Below are 19,506 nucleotides of genomic sequence, written 5' to 3' on the forward strand. Positions count from 1 at the left end.
GGGGGGCTGATAAAAATGGAGGTGGCTTTGGGAAGAATATATGCTTTGGTACAATTATTTATGTCACGTCAAAAAGTGATTATGGCATTCTAAATAAGTGATCTACGAAATAATTTGAATTAGTCATGCTTCAAATTTCAAGAAAATAAATTAGTCACGTGTGAAATTTCAAGATCAAATTCAGTGAGATAATCTCCTATATATTGGTCTACCTCCCCATGTCCATACACTGTGTGCAGTACTACAATGTTCAATACCTTATTCTAGACCAACTCCATTTAAGCTGGAACTTGACACGTAAACTTCAACATGCCATGTAGGTCTTGTTTGGTAGGTATAGGAAGAATATATATATATATAGTTGAACACATCTATTTGTGTAAGGTGATGTGGCCAAGCCATTCCAACTAATAAATATATGGAAATGGTTTTGATCAACCACATAAAATTTCAGGCTCAAATTCAACCAGATACTTCGTATATTGACCCATCACGCCATCGATGCCCATGCACCCTCTTTGTAGCCTTCGTTTGTTCAATGCTTTATTTTGCCCCGTAGCCAACTTCATATAGGTTGAAACTTAACTTGTAAGATCCAGCATGTCACATCCATTAGACCAGGGATTCCGCTTCCTAGAAAAATATTAAAATTCTATAAGCCATTGGGGTATGATACATTGGCATTTCTATGTATTTTGCTCCTCCTCAATGTAGGATACCATTTTACCGCACCTCATAGGTTGGCTTCTCTATTCCGCTTGCCCTAGAACACTCTCCCCAATATTGGGTCAGATTATATCCATCGGGTAATTGGATACCCGGGCAACCCATTACCCTGCCAATCAGGAACTCACTCCACTGTCAGTCACAAGACTCACACACTTCACTAGCTCTCATTAAAATGTGTGTCGTACTAAGATCAACATCAGTCATCAGCTGAAAATTAGGGTCCACTAGGGATGGAGTTCACCTCCTCAGATCTCAAAAACCTCTTATTTTATATGTTTAACCGTACAACCCATCAAAGGCAGCTCACGTCGGCGAAATTAAGTACAGAAAAAGAAAGAAGAAAGAAAGCTCCTCGCTTTGTACTTTGTACCCTCTTCCTCTTTGAAAGCAAGCCACAGACAATATCTTATAATTTTGATTCTCTATCTTTCCTTCCAACCACCTTCCAAATGCCCAATTGCACGCTCCACCTTCGCTATTCTTTAATTCAAATCACAACTAAGCGCTCCCCCAACTCTACCCACTCAATCCTATCTTTGTATAAAATCCTTCTCACTCCCTCAAGAACCCAATCCAATCTTTCTAAGGAGGCTAGAGTTGATCAAAACTACTAATGGGTTCATCTCCAATTCCAATTTCTCCCAGAAGGCTTCGCTCTGATCTCTATTCCTTCTCATACCAGGATGATTCAAACACCACCCCTTTAGTGATTTCAGTTCTTGCCTCCCTCCTTGAGAGAACTTTGGCAAGAAATGAAAGGATTACAAGAAACTGTACATGGGCATTGTCTAAAGATGCTCGAGCTCGTGTTTTTGATTGCAATGAAGTCCCAGACATGACAATTCAATCCTTTCTCGAGAGAATTTTCCGGTATACTCGTGCCGGACCTCCGGTGTATGTTGTTGCATATGTCTATATTGATCGTTTATGCCAATTCCTCCCTGAGTTCAGAATCACTTACAGCAATGTCCATAGGCTTCTTATTACTACTATTATGGTGGCCTCAAAGTTTGTGGAAGACATGTGAGTATACTCTGTTTCTTAATAACTCTGTTTCTTGATTACTCCGTAAGCCAAAATAATTTTGAAGTTTAAAAATTAAACTTCTGGTTCTAATCCTTCTTTCTTATTTCATGCAGGAATTATAGGAATTCTTATTTTGCAAAGGTTGGAGGATTAACGACGATTGTTATGAACAAATTAGAGATTGACTTTCTATTCTTGATGGGTTTTAAGTTACATGTCAATGTGAGTGTGTTTGAGAGTTATTGTTGCCATTTAGAGAGAGAAGTGAGCTTAGGAGGAGGATACCAAATAGAGAGAACTCTAAGGTTTATGTGTGGTGGAGAAATCAAATCTAAGAAAAGAGAAGAAAATGACTTCAATCAGCTTGCTCGTGTGGTTGGATGCAGTTCACATTAGAATGTCCTTTCCCTGTTTGTATATATTCCTCATAGAGTTTTGCTTCCTTAGCCTGAGAGCTTCTGTAGTACTAGTAGCTCTTTATGTCCATATATGTGATTTGTTTTCCAGAACTTAACTGTAAAATGTAAGCAGAACTGTTAGTATCCATTAAAGGATATTGCAAGGAAATGGGTACTTATGTGAATTTTATCCAGTTGCAGTTAAATTACTGAATTCCCAAACCCATGAAGAATTTAAACTCTTCTTCCATCTACTAAGCTTATCAAGACAATCCTGCAAAATTCCAAACTTCAACAACCTTCTCCTGTAAGAATGCATTTGGTTATCTAGAAAAGAATGCTTTTGTGATGAAAACTATCTGAAAATGTTGAGTTTTAGTTTTATATCCATGTTTGTTTTCTATAGAAAGAAGTCATCGATCCTAGAAACTTCCCTAGTTCTCTGCTTATTTTTCCTTCTATTTCATTCAGATTTTGACCATCTTCTTTCTGAAAACTGGAAAAAGAAAGAGGGAGAAAGTGGATTCTTTAGCTATAAATTACCTCAAATTTTCACCATGAATGCTGAGTGTAGATTATGGTGAGGTTGCAGGAGTTGTGACTATTAGTCACCATATTAGGCTACTACAAGTATATAAAACAGTAGGATTTAGGCTTTTTCTTTATTTTTCGTAAAAGAAAAATGAATTTCTTCATCCATGGTGATTTGATGTTATATTTGAATGTGGAAACCTCCCGTTCGACATCCAATGTCATCATTTACTCTACCCCTATTGTTCATGGTTCAATATGCCTTTTCCTAATCCAATCAAAGAGTTAGATCCTATAAATAAAGGGAATCTCTCTTCACCATAAGTTAAGAGAAACTAGATCCATAATAGAATTACAAGGTTTCTTTGAATGGTCACGCAACTCATGCTATTTTTCTTCTTTTTTCTTCGCAATAACTCATGACTTGAAGTCTTGGTTTTTTTTTTTTTGAACTTCAAATGTTGGCTTTTATTGAAAAACTCACCATTTAAACTTGAAAGTATGAGTAAATGACTGTGGAGGTAGTTTTCCTTCATCAATGGTCTCCCTTGACCCAGGGGTTTAGATAGTGTCCATAGGATATATTGGGGAATAATAGGGGATATACTCATTTTCGTACTATAGAGGAAAAATATTTATGATTTTAGATGAGTATACTTTTCTGACACCCATAGTGCAAGAAAACTTTTTCCAAAGCTTTTTTGGTTGTATTTTCAGTAACCATAGCGTAATAGAACTAAGAGTTGGAACTTGGGAGGAAAATTTTGCTCTTGCAAAAAATGGGGACATAGCATCAGAGCTCTCCTTAGAGCACTATGACTGAATTTGTAGGGTGTACAATTTGTCTTTGTTACAAGATAATCACAAATCGTTGTCAAAATAATCACAAATCATTGTGACAACAAAATAAAGAATAGCGGTTAGCACTATGTGGGCTATGATATTAGGGGGAAAAAATCCCTTTGCCCATGCATGCCCATGCTGACAGTGTGGTGACTCTTTTTTTGTCCTCTCCAATCTTGTTCATGTGACCTCACATTGATACTCTTTCCTTGGTTATGTGCATCTTTTATTGCAATTGTTTCACACACCAAGAGATTCTTCCCAAACTTGCGGCATGAGAGCCCTTTCCTATAACATTTATTTCATATCCTAGTGAACCAATCTTGTACCCACCATGACAATAACAGCAATATATTGCCCATATCACACCAATCAAATGTGGGAATCGATTTCGTCAATGAGGGGCTCACAAGGTAAGGGAAGAGAGAAAATGTCTAGTGGAGAGTGTCAGTTATGTGAGAGGACATGGAAAAGAATCCCAGATTATCGGCATGAATATCTTTCAACATTATATAAAACTTTTATTTTTAAAAATAAAACGATAAATTAAAAACAAAGACTGGGAGAAAAAAAATCATAATCAAAGCAGGGGAGGGCATTAAGAGTACCTAAAATCAATAATATAGCTCATATCAATCATATCCCTCGTGTGTTCCTTTATGTGTTGAGTGTTGAGAAGGTGACAGCTTCCTAAAATCTTTTTCCTTTTTCTATTAGAGAGAATAAGGACATCTACTTAATGGTCCAAAGAGTAGAGGGTGGAAATTAAATAATAAATACAATACAAATGTTAATGTCATATCCTGTCTTCTCATCCCTTCTTTTTTTAGTCCATATCAAATATCAATTTGCATGTCCTCTCTTCAGACAGTCACCTAACCTTCTCCATTATTAATTCAATGCTACCGACGCTTACTTTCCATCCATCGAATCATAGCATAGATATGCTAAACATATATAGGGAAAAAAATATAAAAAGGGCAATGGATGAATGGATGCTAAGAGATCCACTTGTTCCTGGCATTTTCAGGTCAGGACAGGGTGTTAGGGGCTAAATTTATAATTTAGGGGTGTGGTCGGTTTGGTTTGGTTTTAGTCGAATTGAATCGGTTTCGGTGTAAGAATGAGGGTGATCAAAACCAAACTATTAAGGAACTTCAGTTTTCGGTCGGTTTTGGTTTCAATTTGGTTTGGTTTTGATTTATTTTGATTTTATAGTATTGAGTTAATACTGGTTTAGATCGATTAGTTTGGGCTTGAACCAAAATGAAATCTTACATTCATAAACTATAATGAGGAAATATTTGGTAAAAACATTTTAAATCATATTCCCCAAGTCAAAAACGTAAATAATAGGAAATTGATTATAGAAAATAGATTGTATTGTGTTCATGTTATAAATATTTATAAGGAAAATATAACTAATGTTGAAATCAATAGAGTAATAGAATTTGTAACGAAATCATTATTACAAATCAAATCATTGTTTATCATTGTAAGAGAAAGATAACTAATATTGAAAGTCATAAATTTAATTCTACTATCAAATTATTTATTTGATTATCCAAATAATTTTGTATAGTGAACAAGGATATCAATGGAACCATTGTTATAATTTACAAATTAATTTCCTTATTCATACCCTAATATTCATTGATTTATAACAAGTTCTCAACAATAAATCTTTTCACTAATATTGAAATCAATGGACAATCAATTCACCTGTTCACAACCTCATAATCAATCATTTTTCTTATTGATTTCATTCGGTTCGGTTTTAGTTTGGTTATTGGTCGGTTTGGTACAGTCTAATTTTCAGTCGATTTATCATACCTCAGTCCAAAACCAGCCTAATACAGTTCGATTCGATCAGTCTTACCGGTTTGGGCTATGTTTTGACACCCCTTAGGCCGCTATATGCTAGCCTGGTCCAAAGCCCATTAAATGAGCTGGAGAGTAGACAAAGGTCAGCCCAGCTCGTTCATGACCCATACTGAAGCCCATATGAGAGTAAATGGGCTAATGGGCCTACCCCAAAGTCAGACTATTAAGCGGGCAGGCTGGATTGTGGATTCACCCCTAGGTGCCTTCCCTCATGCATGAAAAAGGAATGCATTTCTAAGGACTTGGTGTGATTATTTTGCCAAAGTACCCTTCAGGTTCCATTCTATCACCAATGTATGTACCCTCGAAGAGGTCTACCTGTCTTGTTTGATTTTATTTATTTTCAATAGCAGTTATTTGAAAGGATTTAGGGGGCAATGACATGCTCCCATCTCTTATAATATACTGATCTTATTGGTTCTGGTTGAGCCAAGTTGTAGGAGGGTTTGACCTTAGCCCAGCCCCGTTTTAAGTCAGGTCAGCACTTCCAACCCAAAAGGATGGACTTGGAACCCAGACCAAGTTGCACCCCATGGATCAAATTTCAAAATTTATGGCCATCTCAACAGTATGACCCACCATAATTGACGGCATATGAAAATTGGAACAGTTCCTAATGGTTGCAATCCTAAGGAATCAAGACCAGAATCGGTCTATTTATCTAATCAGTTTCAAACTTGAGATTCATAACCAGTTAATGATAGGTGGTTTGGTTCCGGTTCTCAATTGGTCCAGACACTATCATAGTGTACAAAATTCCATAAAAATTTACCTAAGCTTATATAATCATATACCCATTCATAAGCATACAAATAAAAATCTGAACCAAAATATTTAAAAGAAAATCTCCATTACCGAGCATACCAATAAATCCAAAATTCCAAAATCCAAATCTCCAACACCAAATATATCAAATGCAAGTTTGAAATGGGTCTTGGCGGTTTTGGTTCTAACCTGTTCCAAACTCGTTTCAGAATGTCTGGAACTGAATCAGTCAAACCCATTAAACTGGTCCAGCTTCCATATATAAGGCCAAAATCATTGGGCTAAAAAGATAAACCCAGATCAAAGTAGCTGGGCTTAGGATGGGCGCAGTGAACCTAGATCAAGTGATCAACCCACCACGGAATGGCTCTCCTCTCCTCTCCTCCCATCTATCCTTTTTGTTAATTTCTTCTAGAATCTTTTTGAAAAATACTCTCTCCCTCTCTCCATGCTCGGAAAGTGCACGAGAAAGGGACCAATGCTCAAGGAAAAGTCGGAAAACCCTGTTTGCTTTTGTTAAAACATGAAGACAATTTTGGGGAAATCTTTCGATATGAAACTCTATTTGATGTTTTAGAAGAACAAAAAAAATTGACTATGATATTGTATAGGGAAAATGTTTTGTGTCAGGGTGTCTGGCCTATGTCAGTGTTCTCCCATGTCTATCTCTGTCCTCTCCCTATGAAATGACATATCTATCCCTCTTTTGTGAGGAGAGAGATATTCCCATGGGGTGCTTGGGTAGGTCATGCCCCTAGAAAGAAAATTCCTCCCTTATTCTATACTACGCCAAAATGAGTAACTCAAAACTAGGATAAGAGAAAAGACACTTTGAACATGAGGTGTACATAAGGTATGCCTAGACACATTATTTTTTAGGGTAATTTACAACGTCAGCCCCTAAAAAATGCCACTATTAAAGAGACACTTCCTGCATAATACCAAATTATACTCAGTCCCCTTATCGTTAATCACTCTGTTAAGGGAGGAGTTGAAATAACTATTGTACCCTTTTAATTAAAATACAAAAGAGTTAGAGAAGAATGAGATTGTTTGCCTTTTTATCTTTCAAGAGGGGGATTTTTTTCGAGGAAGAGAGAGAGAGTACTTCCAGAGTCCAGACTTTACCGCATTATGCTTCTTCAGTCTACGGTGAGCACCAAACAATTTCAGAATTAGAAAGATCAGCGAGAGAGAGGGGACTTGGGTTTTTGTATTGAGGATAAGGTGAAGAGTCCAACAACAATGGGTCATCACATGCTTCTCCCAATTTTTTTTTTTTCCCGCCTTCTCCTCCACTGTTTCTGTTATAGGAATGAGAAGGGAAGAGAAGAGGAAATGACACAGGATTCAGTCTTTTTTAGAGGCCCTTCTCTCACATCAAACCAAGGATAGATCTCTCTCTATTCCTTGGAGGCACATTCCAGGCAAGCTGGGGCTATTGCCCTTCAGTTTGCGTTATTCGGTGCCTACACTTCCCCATGGCTGCTTGAAATGAATTTGCTGATCTAAACAAGCCTTAACCTTCTCATTTCTTCTCGTATACAAGAAGCCTAAAAATGTGAAACAGTAATCCTTCAGATTCAGATCGGATCGGCCTGGTGCGTGTTTCACAAAAGCCATCTCAAGGTTTCAAATCTTGATCTTGATTTAGTTTCTCAGTACCAATCTAGATCGTAAAAGTCGATCATTTCTATCAACTTCACATTTAACCCCAAGGTATATGCAAAACGTTAGCCTGCTTAGAAAGTGCTCGATTTTTATATTTGCAAAGAATAAGTCTTCTCAAAATTTATAACTTTTGAAGGTTATGGGTGAACAAGGGTCGTCTGTAGATATGGTTTCACTAAATTAATTAATCAGAATCGGAAACGGAAGTTCACCCTACAACATTGGTTGAGGATTGGCTGAAATTGGCTGGTTTGTGTTCCTATGAACATTGTCAATCTTTGGAGATCGCCAGGTATGGTTGAAACGAGGTTGGTATGGGTTTTAATCTTGGAAGACATTGTCGTTTGTCGAAATTATATAATTCCCCTGAAAAAAAAAATTACATTTAAACCCACCCAAAGGAACACTGTGAGAGAGGTATTAGTTTTTGAAATGGAAAAGATGATTTTACCCTTCTTCCTCCTCTCCTCTATTTGCCCAGAACTCAACCCTCTCTCTCCTCCTTTCCATTTGCCCATAACTCATCTCTCTCTTTTTCTCAGATTTTAGTCTTTTCCTTGATTTCTAAATTGATCAAGTGTTTGAATGTTCGGGAACAATTTGGAACAAGATTTGCTTCAATTCTTTCAGATGATCATGCCAGCAGATGCCTTGCGCATCATTCTAATGATCTTGGTTGAAGAGAGAGAGAGAGTGAATGTCTCAAACATAGGTCTTTTCGAGCTTCTCGGTGGCCTTGATGATGGCGTAGAGGTCGGCAAAGTTGTCGTACATCTCCCTCTCACGTTTGTCGTTCCACAGATTCACCTCCATTGGGAATCGAAGCAGCAAATTTAAGGGCTTTTCTTCTTTCAAAGTTTTAAACTTTTGCCTAAAGTTAGGACCAATGAAGTCTTAGAAACAACTCCAAAAAATAAAACCAGTAAAAGATCTCACCACGTATTAGCTTTGCCTCCAATAATCAATCAATGAACATTTATAATCAAAAGGATAGATTAGAAATACAGTTTAATTCTAATGTTCCAGCAAAGAAATCATCTTGAAAAGGGTAATGCAAATAAATTCACTTGATATAGCGTTTGTATTGGGACTAATTTTCTGAAATTTAGCTATAGATGCTCTTTCGCTGCTCCAAAACTATTACCCATGAAGATAGCACCAAGTAGATGTTCTTGAGAACCCAATGCCGCAGTAACTAAGGCAACTTCTTCTCCGAAAGGGTTACTGCCACTCTCCCTGAAATCCCTAAGGCTGTTATCCAAAGAGATACGCCCGAAGATTGAAGGCTCAAATTGTCCCTAATTGGATCCCTAACACTCATAAGCAGCCATGCAAGGAGAAGAGGGAAGAGGGAGGAAAAAGTCGGTGATGGTGGCCGCTATGATTGGACAAGGAGTAGAGGCATCGGCCATGGAGGGGTTTGTGGCCAGAGAAGAGACGGGGAAGACACCGTAGCTATTCACCCCTCATTTTGCCTTTCGCAATTTTAGGGTTGAAAGGGTAAAATTATCTTTTTCCATTTTAAAACTAATGCTTAACTTACGGTGTTAGCTTGAGTGAGTTTAAATGTAATTTTTCGATTTTCAAGGGGGATTATGTAATTTTGGCAAACGACAAAGGAGGTTGATGTAAATCACCCTTTAATCTTCTTGTTTTACTTTTTAGGATTTTCTATGTTTTCTCTTTCATCAAAGCATTTAGGTTAATTTCTTAGTTTTCATTTCAATCAATTTTCCCTTTGTTTTGATTGGAGGAAGAGATTCAGAGGAAGGAAGAAAAAGAGAGAGAGAGAGAGAGAGAGAGAGAGAGAGAGAGAGATTAGAGGGTTATATTAGGTACTTCAAAATTTGCAAGGGTATTTTGGTATTTAAAAAATATATATACTAGCTAACATCAGCATATAAGGTATATTCTGTAACCGCGACTGATGACAAGGGGTCTGAGTATAATTTGGTATCATGCATGAGGTGTCTCTTTAATAGTTGTATTATCTAGGGGGTGGCATTGTAAATTACCCTATTTTTTATTATATTTTCTGTCTCTTATATAAAATAAATATAAAATTTGAATGTGAGTAGGTGTACCCTACTCATGTTTAGAGAACCTTTCCCCTAACGTAAATATTATAATAAGATTCCAACTCAAGTAAAGTACGAGCTTGAAGTAAAGTACGAGCCTGGATCCTCTCTTGGATCATGACCTCCTACAATAATCTCACACCATCCAAGGGGTGTGGGGGCCACCTATGGGTGTGGGGACCCTTACCCAGTGGATGGTGTGAGATTTTTGTAGGAGGTCACAGTCCAGAAGAGGATCCGGCCTCATAAAATACATCCTACACCCCACCCCGACCGAGAGACAAAAAAAAGAAATTCACAGGGTTTTCTTTGATCTACCTTATCTATCCAATGAGACTTCAACTATAGCTACAAGAGAGATAAGGGAAGTGGAAAGGGAAAAAGAAGTGTATTATGGCACAAGATGAAGACAAGAGGCACCAATCAACTTAGCAAACATTTATATTTGATTCGATTTAGCGGTTCTGATCCTAAAAAACCAATTTAATCATAAAACCAAAATCAAATTGAACCAAAACCAACCTTGAAAAGATTCCAACATTTGAAACGAAAACTGAACTAATTTATTTCGATTCAATTCAATTTTAGATGATGGATTTCAATTTTGATTTTCAACTTCAATTCTAAATTGACACTCTTAGGGTCGAAACGCAAGTTTCAACCATGGTTTTCTTCTCAAAGATTTTGATCTTTCTTGTGTTCTATGCAGTAACCTTCATTTTCATGTACAAATCAGCTGTCCCACGTTGTTTCACTATTACCAAAAATTACGCTATGGCGTTGATTTAGGGTTGTCATTTAAGATGACTTGTGCTTCCACAAGATCCCAAATCTTTGAGAAGAAGAAGTTTTACCCAAAAAAATCCTTGAGAAGGTCTTTGTGGGCATTGTGTTTTGGACTTATGAGACACTATGTCCTTGTGATCCTCAACATCACATTCAGTAACGTAAGCAACGTCTATTCAAATCCCTAATCCCAGCCAAGTATTACGGGCCGTTGTTTTTGAATTTCAGACCGTATTTATCAAATAATCCTATCTAGACCGTTGGATTTCAACGGCCAATAACCACCATCAACGGCTACATTAGAGGATGATTTTGAGGATTTCCCTCTCAATTTAACCGAAATTCCAGTTACTTTGCAAAAACCCACCTTGAAAAGCGGGTCTAGGTTTAGAAAACAAATTTCCTTTGATGGGTCCCATCATCCCCATGCAAGACTAACTATAACTGACTAACCGTCTTCACCGGTCACCACTCTCTCGAGCCAAAGTCGAAGAAGACGTAACGTTCCCGTCGCTTGACTTGGCTCCGTCCTGTCACTAACTCGTTTCGGATCATGGGGAGTATTTAGCACTGTTAGGCTGAGTTCGGTTGGTAGTCATTCTCTTTCAGAAATAACGTTTCGTGTTAAAATCAAAATTTTTATTATTATGTCAAAATTTTATTTTAGAATGAAACTCAAATATTGGAACATGGTTACCATGTTCTAATATTTCTGGACTTTTTTTTTACCCGATTTGTTTAAAAAAAAAATAGAAAAACAAATTGTAGACATCAAACAGAAGATTTAGTTTTCTTATTCCCGCAAAAACGAAAAAACACCATAAATGGTTTTTTGGATGACTACCAAATGCAGCCTTAATTATGTTTTTAACGTTTAAAACACGTTTTGTCGTATGTTTCCCAAAGATACAGCAAAAAATTGCAAACGGCGAGCATTCTCATTCTAAACACATTCCATTTTTTTGGTGTTTTTTAAAACTTAGGCTGCGTTTGGTATCGTTTCAGAAAAAACGTTTCTAGAGTTTAACGGAATAAAGAGTTTGGTGCATTTATAATGTGTTTCATTTTTTTTGTTTTTTAACAAAAAGTGAGAAAAAAAAAAAACTATAAATGATAATTGACGAAACGACAAAAGGTAGTTCTATCGTTTCAGTTTCGTTAAAAAAAAAAAAACATTTTGATGCAGAAAATTGAAAATTTCGTTTTTAACATGAAACGTCGTTTTTAAAACAGAAACGTTACCAAACACAGCTTTAACTTTTTGAACATAATGTCTACTTAATTGACCATAACTCTTTCTCCCAAACTTTGATCGACCTAATTCTTTTACCTACTTAAAGCGAATTCAATGACCTATATTTCTCATGATATCACCTTCAACTCAATATCAATGCATTAGACCCTGAAATTGAGTTAATTCAAGACTGAGGCATTTGCTGAAAGTGTTTCTAAAGTGATGATTCTCAACTCAAACTAAACATACATCACTCCAAGAGCGCGCTGACTATGTTGACAACAATTAATAATATCATAGCTATGCAACATTGTTCAATAAGACTCTGGACGTATATGGTGTTGGATATTGTGAACATTAGATGTTAGTATTCATTTAATAATTTCTTAATTTATATGAATATACTACTCTTTTATTTTTGTCCTATTTGTTTGAAATCTATACATTTAAAACCCGTATCATCCGTTTTCCCTTTTTAAAAAAAAAAATTCCGTTCAAATTTTTTTACTATTTATAATTCATGCCGTCCATTTATATTTGATTTTTGCTACCTATGATATTTAATTAAGGTGTCAATTTCGAATCGGAAGCGAAATTCACTATTTGAAACCAAATTGAACTGAAGTAAATTGGTTCAGTTTTGGAGTTTTGGTTTCAAAAGCCGATTTTTCTGTTATTCGGTTTTACATTTATGATTAAACCAGTTGAAGAGAACCTAGCTAATTACCTATTTTCGTCTTTCGAACCAAATAAAGAACGGATAAAAAAAAAGTATATTCTTTTAAATTTTTGTTATTCAGTTTTACTTATAATAATGACTTGACTCTTGTGCTCTCCTTCTTCTATAAATACCAGTCTCAGTTTCTCTTGATCAGTACAAACAAGGCAAGTGATCTATACCTAGCTTTGATACCTAGCTCTCTCTATTAGTGGCCATGGCTTCAACACTTATTCAAGCCTTCTCTTTCCGCTTTGTCTTTGCTCTCTTAGCCATTTTCTCTCTCCTAGACTACGGTTCTTGCTTTAATCCAAAACTCTTAAATTATAATACCTCCAAAGCTGAGTCTGGTTGGTCACCTGCTGGAGCAACTTGGTATGGAAGTGCAACTGGTGCTGGAAGTGATGGTAATGGAGAGAAACTGGGTTTCTTCTTCTTACTTCTATCATTTTATAAGGCATTAGCAGCTAATATAAACTTACTATGCAGGTGGTGCTTGTGGGTATGGAACTTCTGTAGAGCAATCTCCTTTTTCTTCCATGGTATCAGCTGGAGGCCCTTCTCTGTATAAATCAGGCAAAGGTTGTGGGGCTTGCTACCAGGTAAGAGAAAAAAAATGCATTATTGAATCCTTCTGATCCTGAAGACGGAAACTAATTAATGGGGTTTTGGTTCTTTGGATCTCTATGTACACACCACTATTACAGGTTAAATGCACTGACAATGCGGCATGTTCAGAGAATCCGGTGACCGTCGTGATTACCGACGAGTGCCCTGGTTGTGTATCAGAGTCAGTTCACTTTGATTTGAGTGGGACTTCATTTGGAGCTATGGCAAAGTCCGGTCAAGCTGATCAACTACGTAATGCAGGACAATTGCAGATTCAATATCAAAGGTGGGTTAGTCTTCGAACTAGTAGGTGGAAGGACTCCCAGATGTATAAGGGGTCATAAGACAATTAGTAGCCAATGTGAAACTAAACTCCTAACATTCCCTTAGTTTGCACGTGTGGCAATACATTCTGTGAACATCACGAAAAACCCGCTCTAATACTTTGTAAAGTTTCCATCCCAAAAGTTCGAAATGATGAACATAAGAACTCTAGGTGTACATCGGGAATTGTAGGCTAATTAGTAGCCAATCTGAGACTAAACTCCTAGCATGAACATGGTTAATTTAATTAGATCCCATGCAAGATTGGTATATACTTAACATGGTTACTACATTAGGTGTAACCCAATGCACAAAGCTCCCACCGCCATGGTTTCAAGTATCGGTCTGGAATCGGCTGTATCAGATTAGTATCGGCTGAGACCAATCCCCGATCCTTGACCGATCTGGATCATTTATTCATATCGGTTCAGGGGTAAAATAGCAAAAAGTTAGTACTTTTAAAGTAAAGCAGGGGTAAAATTGAATGATACCCACATATCCGATCCGATCTGGATCGATATCAGTATCGGCAGATATCGATTCCATCCCCTAAATCCTTGCCTGCCACTGTTGGGTCTGAGAAGGGTCATGATATATGCAGCCTTACCCAACTTTGCAGAGAGGTTGTTTCCTGACTCGAACGATGACCACATTAGGTGCAGTGGGTATTTCAAGTAAGTAATTACTAAAGGAGTAGGCTCTCGCCATTGTTGGGTCTAATAAGGGTCATGATATACGCAGCCTTACCCCCAATTTTGCAAGAGGGATGTTTCCTCACTGATGACCAAATTAGGTGCAGTGGGTATTTCAAGTAATTAATTACTAAAGGAGTAGTATCTGTTACATGTGACTGCAGAGTGGAGTGCAACTATGGAGGGACAAAGCTTGCCTTCCATGTTGATGCTGGGTCCAACTCCGACTACTTCGCGGCAATGATAGAATTCGAGGACGGCGATGGTGATCTCAGTGGTGTGGATCTCAAGCAAGCTCTGGACTCAGATACTTGGCTCTCCATGCAAGAATCTTGGGGTGCAGTGTGGAAGATTAACTACGGGTCTGAGATGAGAGCTCCTTTCTCTCTCAGGCTCACATCGCTTGAAACCGGCAAGACCCTTGTGATAAACAATGCCATTCCGGCGGGGTGGACGGCCGGTGCTACTTATCGATCAGTTGTCAATTATCAAGACTAATGATCAGTTTTATCCAAGTCTTAATTATTAGTTTATGTCTTCTAAGTCAATTAGTGTTGATTAGAAGTTTTGTTTTGTCTACTTGTAATATCTTCCCTTTCCATAAATAAGGAGAGGAGAAGTCTCAATGGATAGCGCCCGCCCATGGAAAATGGTGTTGATGAACCTTGACTCACAAAGTCCCATTTGCCATGTGGTAGATTAGAGGTGTTAGTAATTAATCATAATAAATAAATAAATAAATAACTTTCCTATTGACCCTCTATTGTCATGTGATAACTTTTTTTTTTTTTTGGGGTAAAGCTCATGGGATAACTTGATGTGATAATTTTAAGTCACTGGATAAAATAATGAACACTGATCAAATTTTAGATTCTAATTTAATTGAGGAAGAGGGTTTCGCATGGCCCTGATATCAACGCGACAAAGTCAAGTTATGTATTAATACATACATTCTATTTTTTATCATCTTTTATTTTCAGGGTTTTCAGCAATTTTCAAAATTTATATATTTTCATTGAAGTTTTTATCCACCCAAAAACTTTCACCCACCATTGAGATCTCATTATAATTGTTTTATCGAACAAAAATGCCCGAACAAATTGTTTTCATTGTTATAGGTTACCATCTAGCTAATAAAAGTGGTGGATGAAGAGATGTGCTTTTCACAACGGGTGTGAAGAAACTCGATCAAGCTTTCAAAGGATTCATACATCTTTAATTTTCTATATTGCTTAACTCTATTTTGGTTGAAACTTGACATAGAAGGTGGGAAATTGGATCCTATTCCCCTATAAACTTCGGGCCCAATTTGATCTATGGTAAATATAGGGAAGGGCGACCGTGCATGAAGATGAGGGTCTACGATGCACCTCTCCTCAACTCCATATAATAATTGTGTGCATATTCGTGCAACATGCATGACTATGCACACAACCTTTTGCCAATACATATTATAGCAACCTAGAAAATCCTTAGTTGGATTGTGCAAGAAAAACATTGGATGATAACCGATGAGAAAATTTCTGAACAACGCCATGCTAAGAAAGGTTTCTCTACATGATTTGACCATTCTATGCCACCTCAACGGCTCAGTTTGACCATAAGATCAAAGAACTCGGCCCTGATCAGCCAAGCATGTATCTAACTCTAGGCTCTATTGCTACCTTATGATCCACTACTTCAGACTTTTACCCTCAGAGTTTGAATGATTGAATCAAAATAATGTAGAAGTTTCCATAATTGAATCATTAACCATTTTTTTTAACCTCGTAGGATCTCAATCTGTCAAGGGATCGAAACTCCTCACTTTGTGCAAAACTTGTTTCTCTATCTGACTTTAATACAAACTAAGGAAAAAGAATCTTGTCAATCTGGTGTTGCACTTTACTTTTTAATTTAAAGACAATTTGTATTGACACCTGGAATCTATTACTTTAGGAAGACATCTTTTTCCTGAGAATGATTGATTAAATCTACAAGAAAAAAAAAGGGGGGGAAGTAGATGACAATGTTACTTCATCATAGTTTTGTGTGTTATTGCTCTTTTAACTGAAAGTTCATGTAAAAATGGCATTTTTTTTGGGGGAGGGCGTTGAGAGTGAATATTAAATGCATTAAACGAAAGGGAGGGAAAATACAGCCCTGAAGATAAAAATTTAAAACCCCTAAAAGGGTAACAAAAGCTCATTAGGAACTATATCTCAGGGCAACAAAAAACAAGGGACATACTAACATGTTCAATACAACTCAAGAGCCCACATGGGCTTATAGATAGAACAAGGAAGCCCATTAGAAAGCAAAAGGGCAACCACGTCAATTCGATGTAGTGTTCCTCAAACCTAACTAATTAACTTATCTCGACCTTCATCTTCCAAGTCATGAGACAAAAATAAAGCACAACTAGTAAGAAGGCAGCCACAATAGAGGGCGCGGGCCTTGCAGGGGCCGCCAAGTGTGTGACACCCAAGAATACAGCAAGTACCGGACCTGCCTGGGAGATCGGTGAGGGTATGCAAACTTTAGTTCCACATCGCTTAGGGAGAGATTACTAAGCTAGTTAATAACTTCTAGCCTCTTTAACATGGTACAACGCATTTTAAAGCATTGAAGTCCATGGGCTAAAAATGACAATATTGTGCAAGGTTAATAGGATTAGGGCGTTACAATTGGTATCAGGGTAGACTCCGAAAGTGCCGAACGGGGGATGTTGTTCCGAAAAGGGGGAAGTTGGGTGAATGGGGGATGTTGTGCTGAAAAGGAGGAAGTTGTAATACCCAAGAATACGGCAAGTTCCAGATCTACTTGGGAGATCGGTGAGGGTGTGCAAACTTTAGTCCCACATCGCCTAGGGAGAGATTACTGGGCTAGTTAATAACCTCTAGCCTCTTTAACATGTCACAACGCGTTTTAGAGCATTGAGGCCCATGAGCCAAAGATGACAATTTTGTACAAGGTTAATGAGGTCGGGGTGTTACAAAGCGGGTAGCTAATCTATCGAAGGGCTACGGGCTTTGTAGAGGGCTATGAAATAGCAGTTGCTGGCTGCTGGCCATGCAACAGGAAGCAAATCGGTAATTGGTCAAGCCAGCTGGGCGGATCAAAAGGGTAGTGGGGCTTGTAGAGCATTAGTGGTGTCAGACCGAACTGGGCTGGAGGTGATTAGACTGCTGGCCAAACAGGGCTAACCAAACGAGCCTAGAGAGGCCTAACTGAAATGGTGACGTGTGAAGAGGAGGAAGAAGAGAGGGAGCGAGGTAGGGGAGGGAGGGGAGGGTGGGGGGGTGGGGGGGAGCCATGAAGCTAGGCTGCCCCAGAGTGGCGGCAGCCTTTCCTTCACTTACGATTCTCTTAGGGCTCCTTCTGTTTCGCCAGCACTTTGTGGAAAATCGTTAAGTACGTATGAATATATTAGATACTTGTGACTTGCTTAGAGGAGAAAGGTCTAACGAGGGAGGAGTAGTACTTTAGGTTCACCATATGATTGGCTTTCCCTATAACATCTTTTAAAAAATAGTTGACAAAACTGATCTTAACCACTCAATGTTAGGTTATTTTCCAGTGGTTACCCATATTTTCTTGCCGATGTTTGGTTTCAGGATTATGGGAGGTGGATTTTTTAGTTATTTGAATTTCTTTTGTCCTCATTGATCTCCTGGGTATGACTAGCTATTTGTTGGTTTCTAGATTGCCCATTTCATTTGCATGGTCCAACATATGCATGGTTAGGCATGGGTGAGTTGCTGGTTACAATAGGGAAGGTGTCACTTCCCTTGTGGATTGGAGTTCGAGAATACTTTTCTTTGTGTAATTTTGTATGTGTAGTTTTCTAAAAGAGGGGTGTCGGAAGTTTAAATATTTTCTTTAAAGCATCTAGAAAATAGGATGAGAGCACCTAGGCCCTAGTTGTGCCACGTATAAGGGTGATTCTTCCATTTTGGCCATTGGATAGCTAGGAATGGTCTGCATTGATCACATATAATATTCGAGCCCTAAATTCTATCGTTATGCCACCTCGTCTGTCCATGCATCCCTCAAGAGTCCAAACATTTGTGTATACATTTTTCATTGCTTTAGTTTGCCACATGGTAATGGTGTATGATATTGATTAATGTGTCTTCTGCTTCTCTTTCTCTCCTCAAACATGGTAATATTTTTTTGGGATTTAATAGTTTTTTTTTTTTGGAGTGGGAAGGGGGTCGTGTCATCGTGGTGGGGGAGAGCTTCTAACAGACCGTTCAAGGCTGCAAAAAATATATAACAATTAACAATTCAATTCATGTTCAAATTTATATCCATTTCACTAAAATTTTAAAATGTAAAGAAGTCGTTTTGATAAAAATTGAAAAACATAAGAAAATCATTTAAAACCATTTAAACTGAAACCGTTTATAAATGGTTTTCGTTGGTTAAATGGTTTGATTTGATTTTTACCTAAAAAATCTTACATCGAACTGAACAGAACCATTTACACTGGAACCAAAGCATTTAACACCCTTAGGGGAGAGGGTCGCTTAGATAATTTAAGTAATATCCTTCAAAGAATTGGTTTATAAGATCTTTGTTCTTAAATCCAAATTAGAGGTGGCGAATTATCATTTAGCATATGGGGTTCACGCCTGGTTGTTGTTTCTTCAGTCTGATTGCAGACAAGGCACACACAGTCGATAAAGTTTTTGATTGAAAGCTTCCTAAGAGCATTCTTGGTGGAAGGATACCATCGATACATTTCCAAAGGAAGATTGCCAAATTCTGGCCTAATGGTGAACTTCCAAATTGATCTCTCAAGTAAAATTATAGGACATTGGCTTCTTTAGGGATGGGAGCCCCTGGTATGCTTCTCTTGTCGTTAGAAAAAATTCACTTTTGTACAATGTTGGTGCACTCCCATAAGGTTCTCAAATCATTGAAGTAGCAGCTTGAGAGAGGAATTCTCAATAGGATTTGGAACATTGTTGAGGGCTAGGAAACCCCTGAGCAAGGATTAAAGTATCGGTATCGGTCGTCGTATCGGTCGGCCAAAATTAAGATACGTATCGGAGGGTATCGTATCGTATCGGAGATACACTAAGATACGCTAAAGATACACACATAAATGGATAGGAAACATTTTTTTTAAACACTTTTGCATAAAGAATTTGTTAAAAAAAGTTATTGATAACATGTATTATGCATAAACACTAAATTGAGGGTATCGTACTAAGAATTCAAGGTCTATAAT

General features: G+C 37.6%; 3 protein-coding genes across 3 annotated transcripts in view; 2 read left to right on the top strand and 1 right to left on the bottom strand.

The window, feature by feature from the left end:
* Positions 1-1,018: 1,018 nt before the first annotated feature.
* On the top strand, positions 1,019-2,338 carry LOC122082572 (cyclin-U2-1-like). The gene is made up of 2 exons (XM_042650224.1): positions 1,019-1,752; positions 1,869-2,338. Exons 1-2 carry the CDS (start codon positions 1,343-1,345, stop codon positions 2,149-2,151), a joined length of 693 nt encoding a protein of 230 aa, XP_042506158.1. The 5' UTR covers positions 1,019-1,342; the 3' UTR covers positions 2,152-2,338.
* A 10,478-nt stretch (positions 2,339-12,816) lies between these two features.
* LOC122082732 (putative expansin-B2) lies at positions 12,817-15,044 on the top strand. Its single transcript, XM_042650481.1, has 4 exons — positions 12,817-13,070; positions 13,153-13,265; positions 13,371-13,558; positions 14,453-15,044. Exons 1-4 carry the CDS (start codon positions 12,881-12,883, stop codon positions 14,784-14,786), a joined length of 825 nt encoding a protein of 274 aa, XP_042506415.1. The 5' UTR covers positions 12,817-12,880; the 3' UTR covers positions 14,787-15,044.
* Positions 15,045-18,489: 3,445 nt separating this feature from the next.
* Positions 18,490-19,506, bottom strand: part of LOC122082184 (pentatricopeptide repeat-containing protein At1g74600, chloroplastic-like) — a 2,232-nt gene continuing 1,215 nt past the window's right edge. The window contains exon 2 of the mRNA XM_042649660.1: positions 18,490-18,529. Within this exon, the coding sequence (XP_042505594.1) occupies positions 18,490-18,529 (40 nt within the window). The remainder of the gene's footprint in view (positions 18,530-19,506) is intronic.

Source organism: Macadamia integrifolia, chromosome 6 (assembly GCF_013358625.1).
Source record: "Macadamia integrifolia cultivar HAES 741 chromosome 6, SCU_Mint_v3, whole genome shotgun sequence".
In the NCBI taxonomy this organism is placed as follows: domain Eukaryota; kingdom Viridiplantae; phylum Streptophyta; class Magnoliopsida; order Proteales; family Proteaceae; genus Macadamia; species Macadamia integrifolia.

Excerpts from the sequence above, each read along its gene's own strand:
- LOC122082732 (XM_042650481.1), top strand. The coding sequence starts at position 12,881 with ATGGCTTCAACACTTATTCAAGCCTTCTCTTTCCGCTTTGTCTTTGCT. Across the intron at positions 13,071-13,152 it reads AACTGGTGCTGGAAGTGATG|GTGGTGCTTGTGGGTATGGA; the intron begins GTAATGGAGAGA and ends CTTACTATGCAG. Across the intron at positions 13,559-14,452 it reads TTGCAGATTCAATATCAAAG|AGTGGAGTGCAACTATGGAG; the intron begins GTGGGTTAGTCT and ends ATGTGACTGCAG.
- LOC122082572 (XM_042650224.1), top strand. The coding sequence starts at position 1,343 with ATGGGTTCATCTCCAATTCCAATTTCTCCCAGAAGGCTTCGCTCTGAT. Across the intron at positions 1,753-1,868 it reads TCAAAGTTTGTGGAAGACAT|GAATTATAGGAATTCTTATT; the intron begins GTGAGTATACTC and ends TATTTCATGCAG.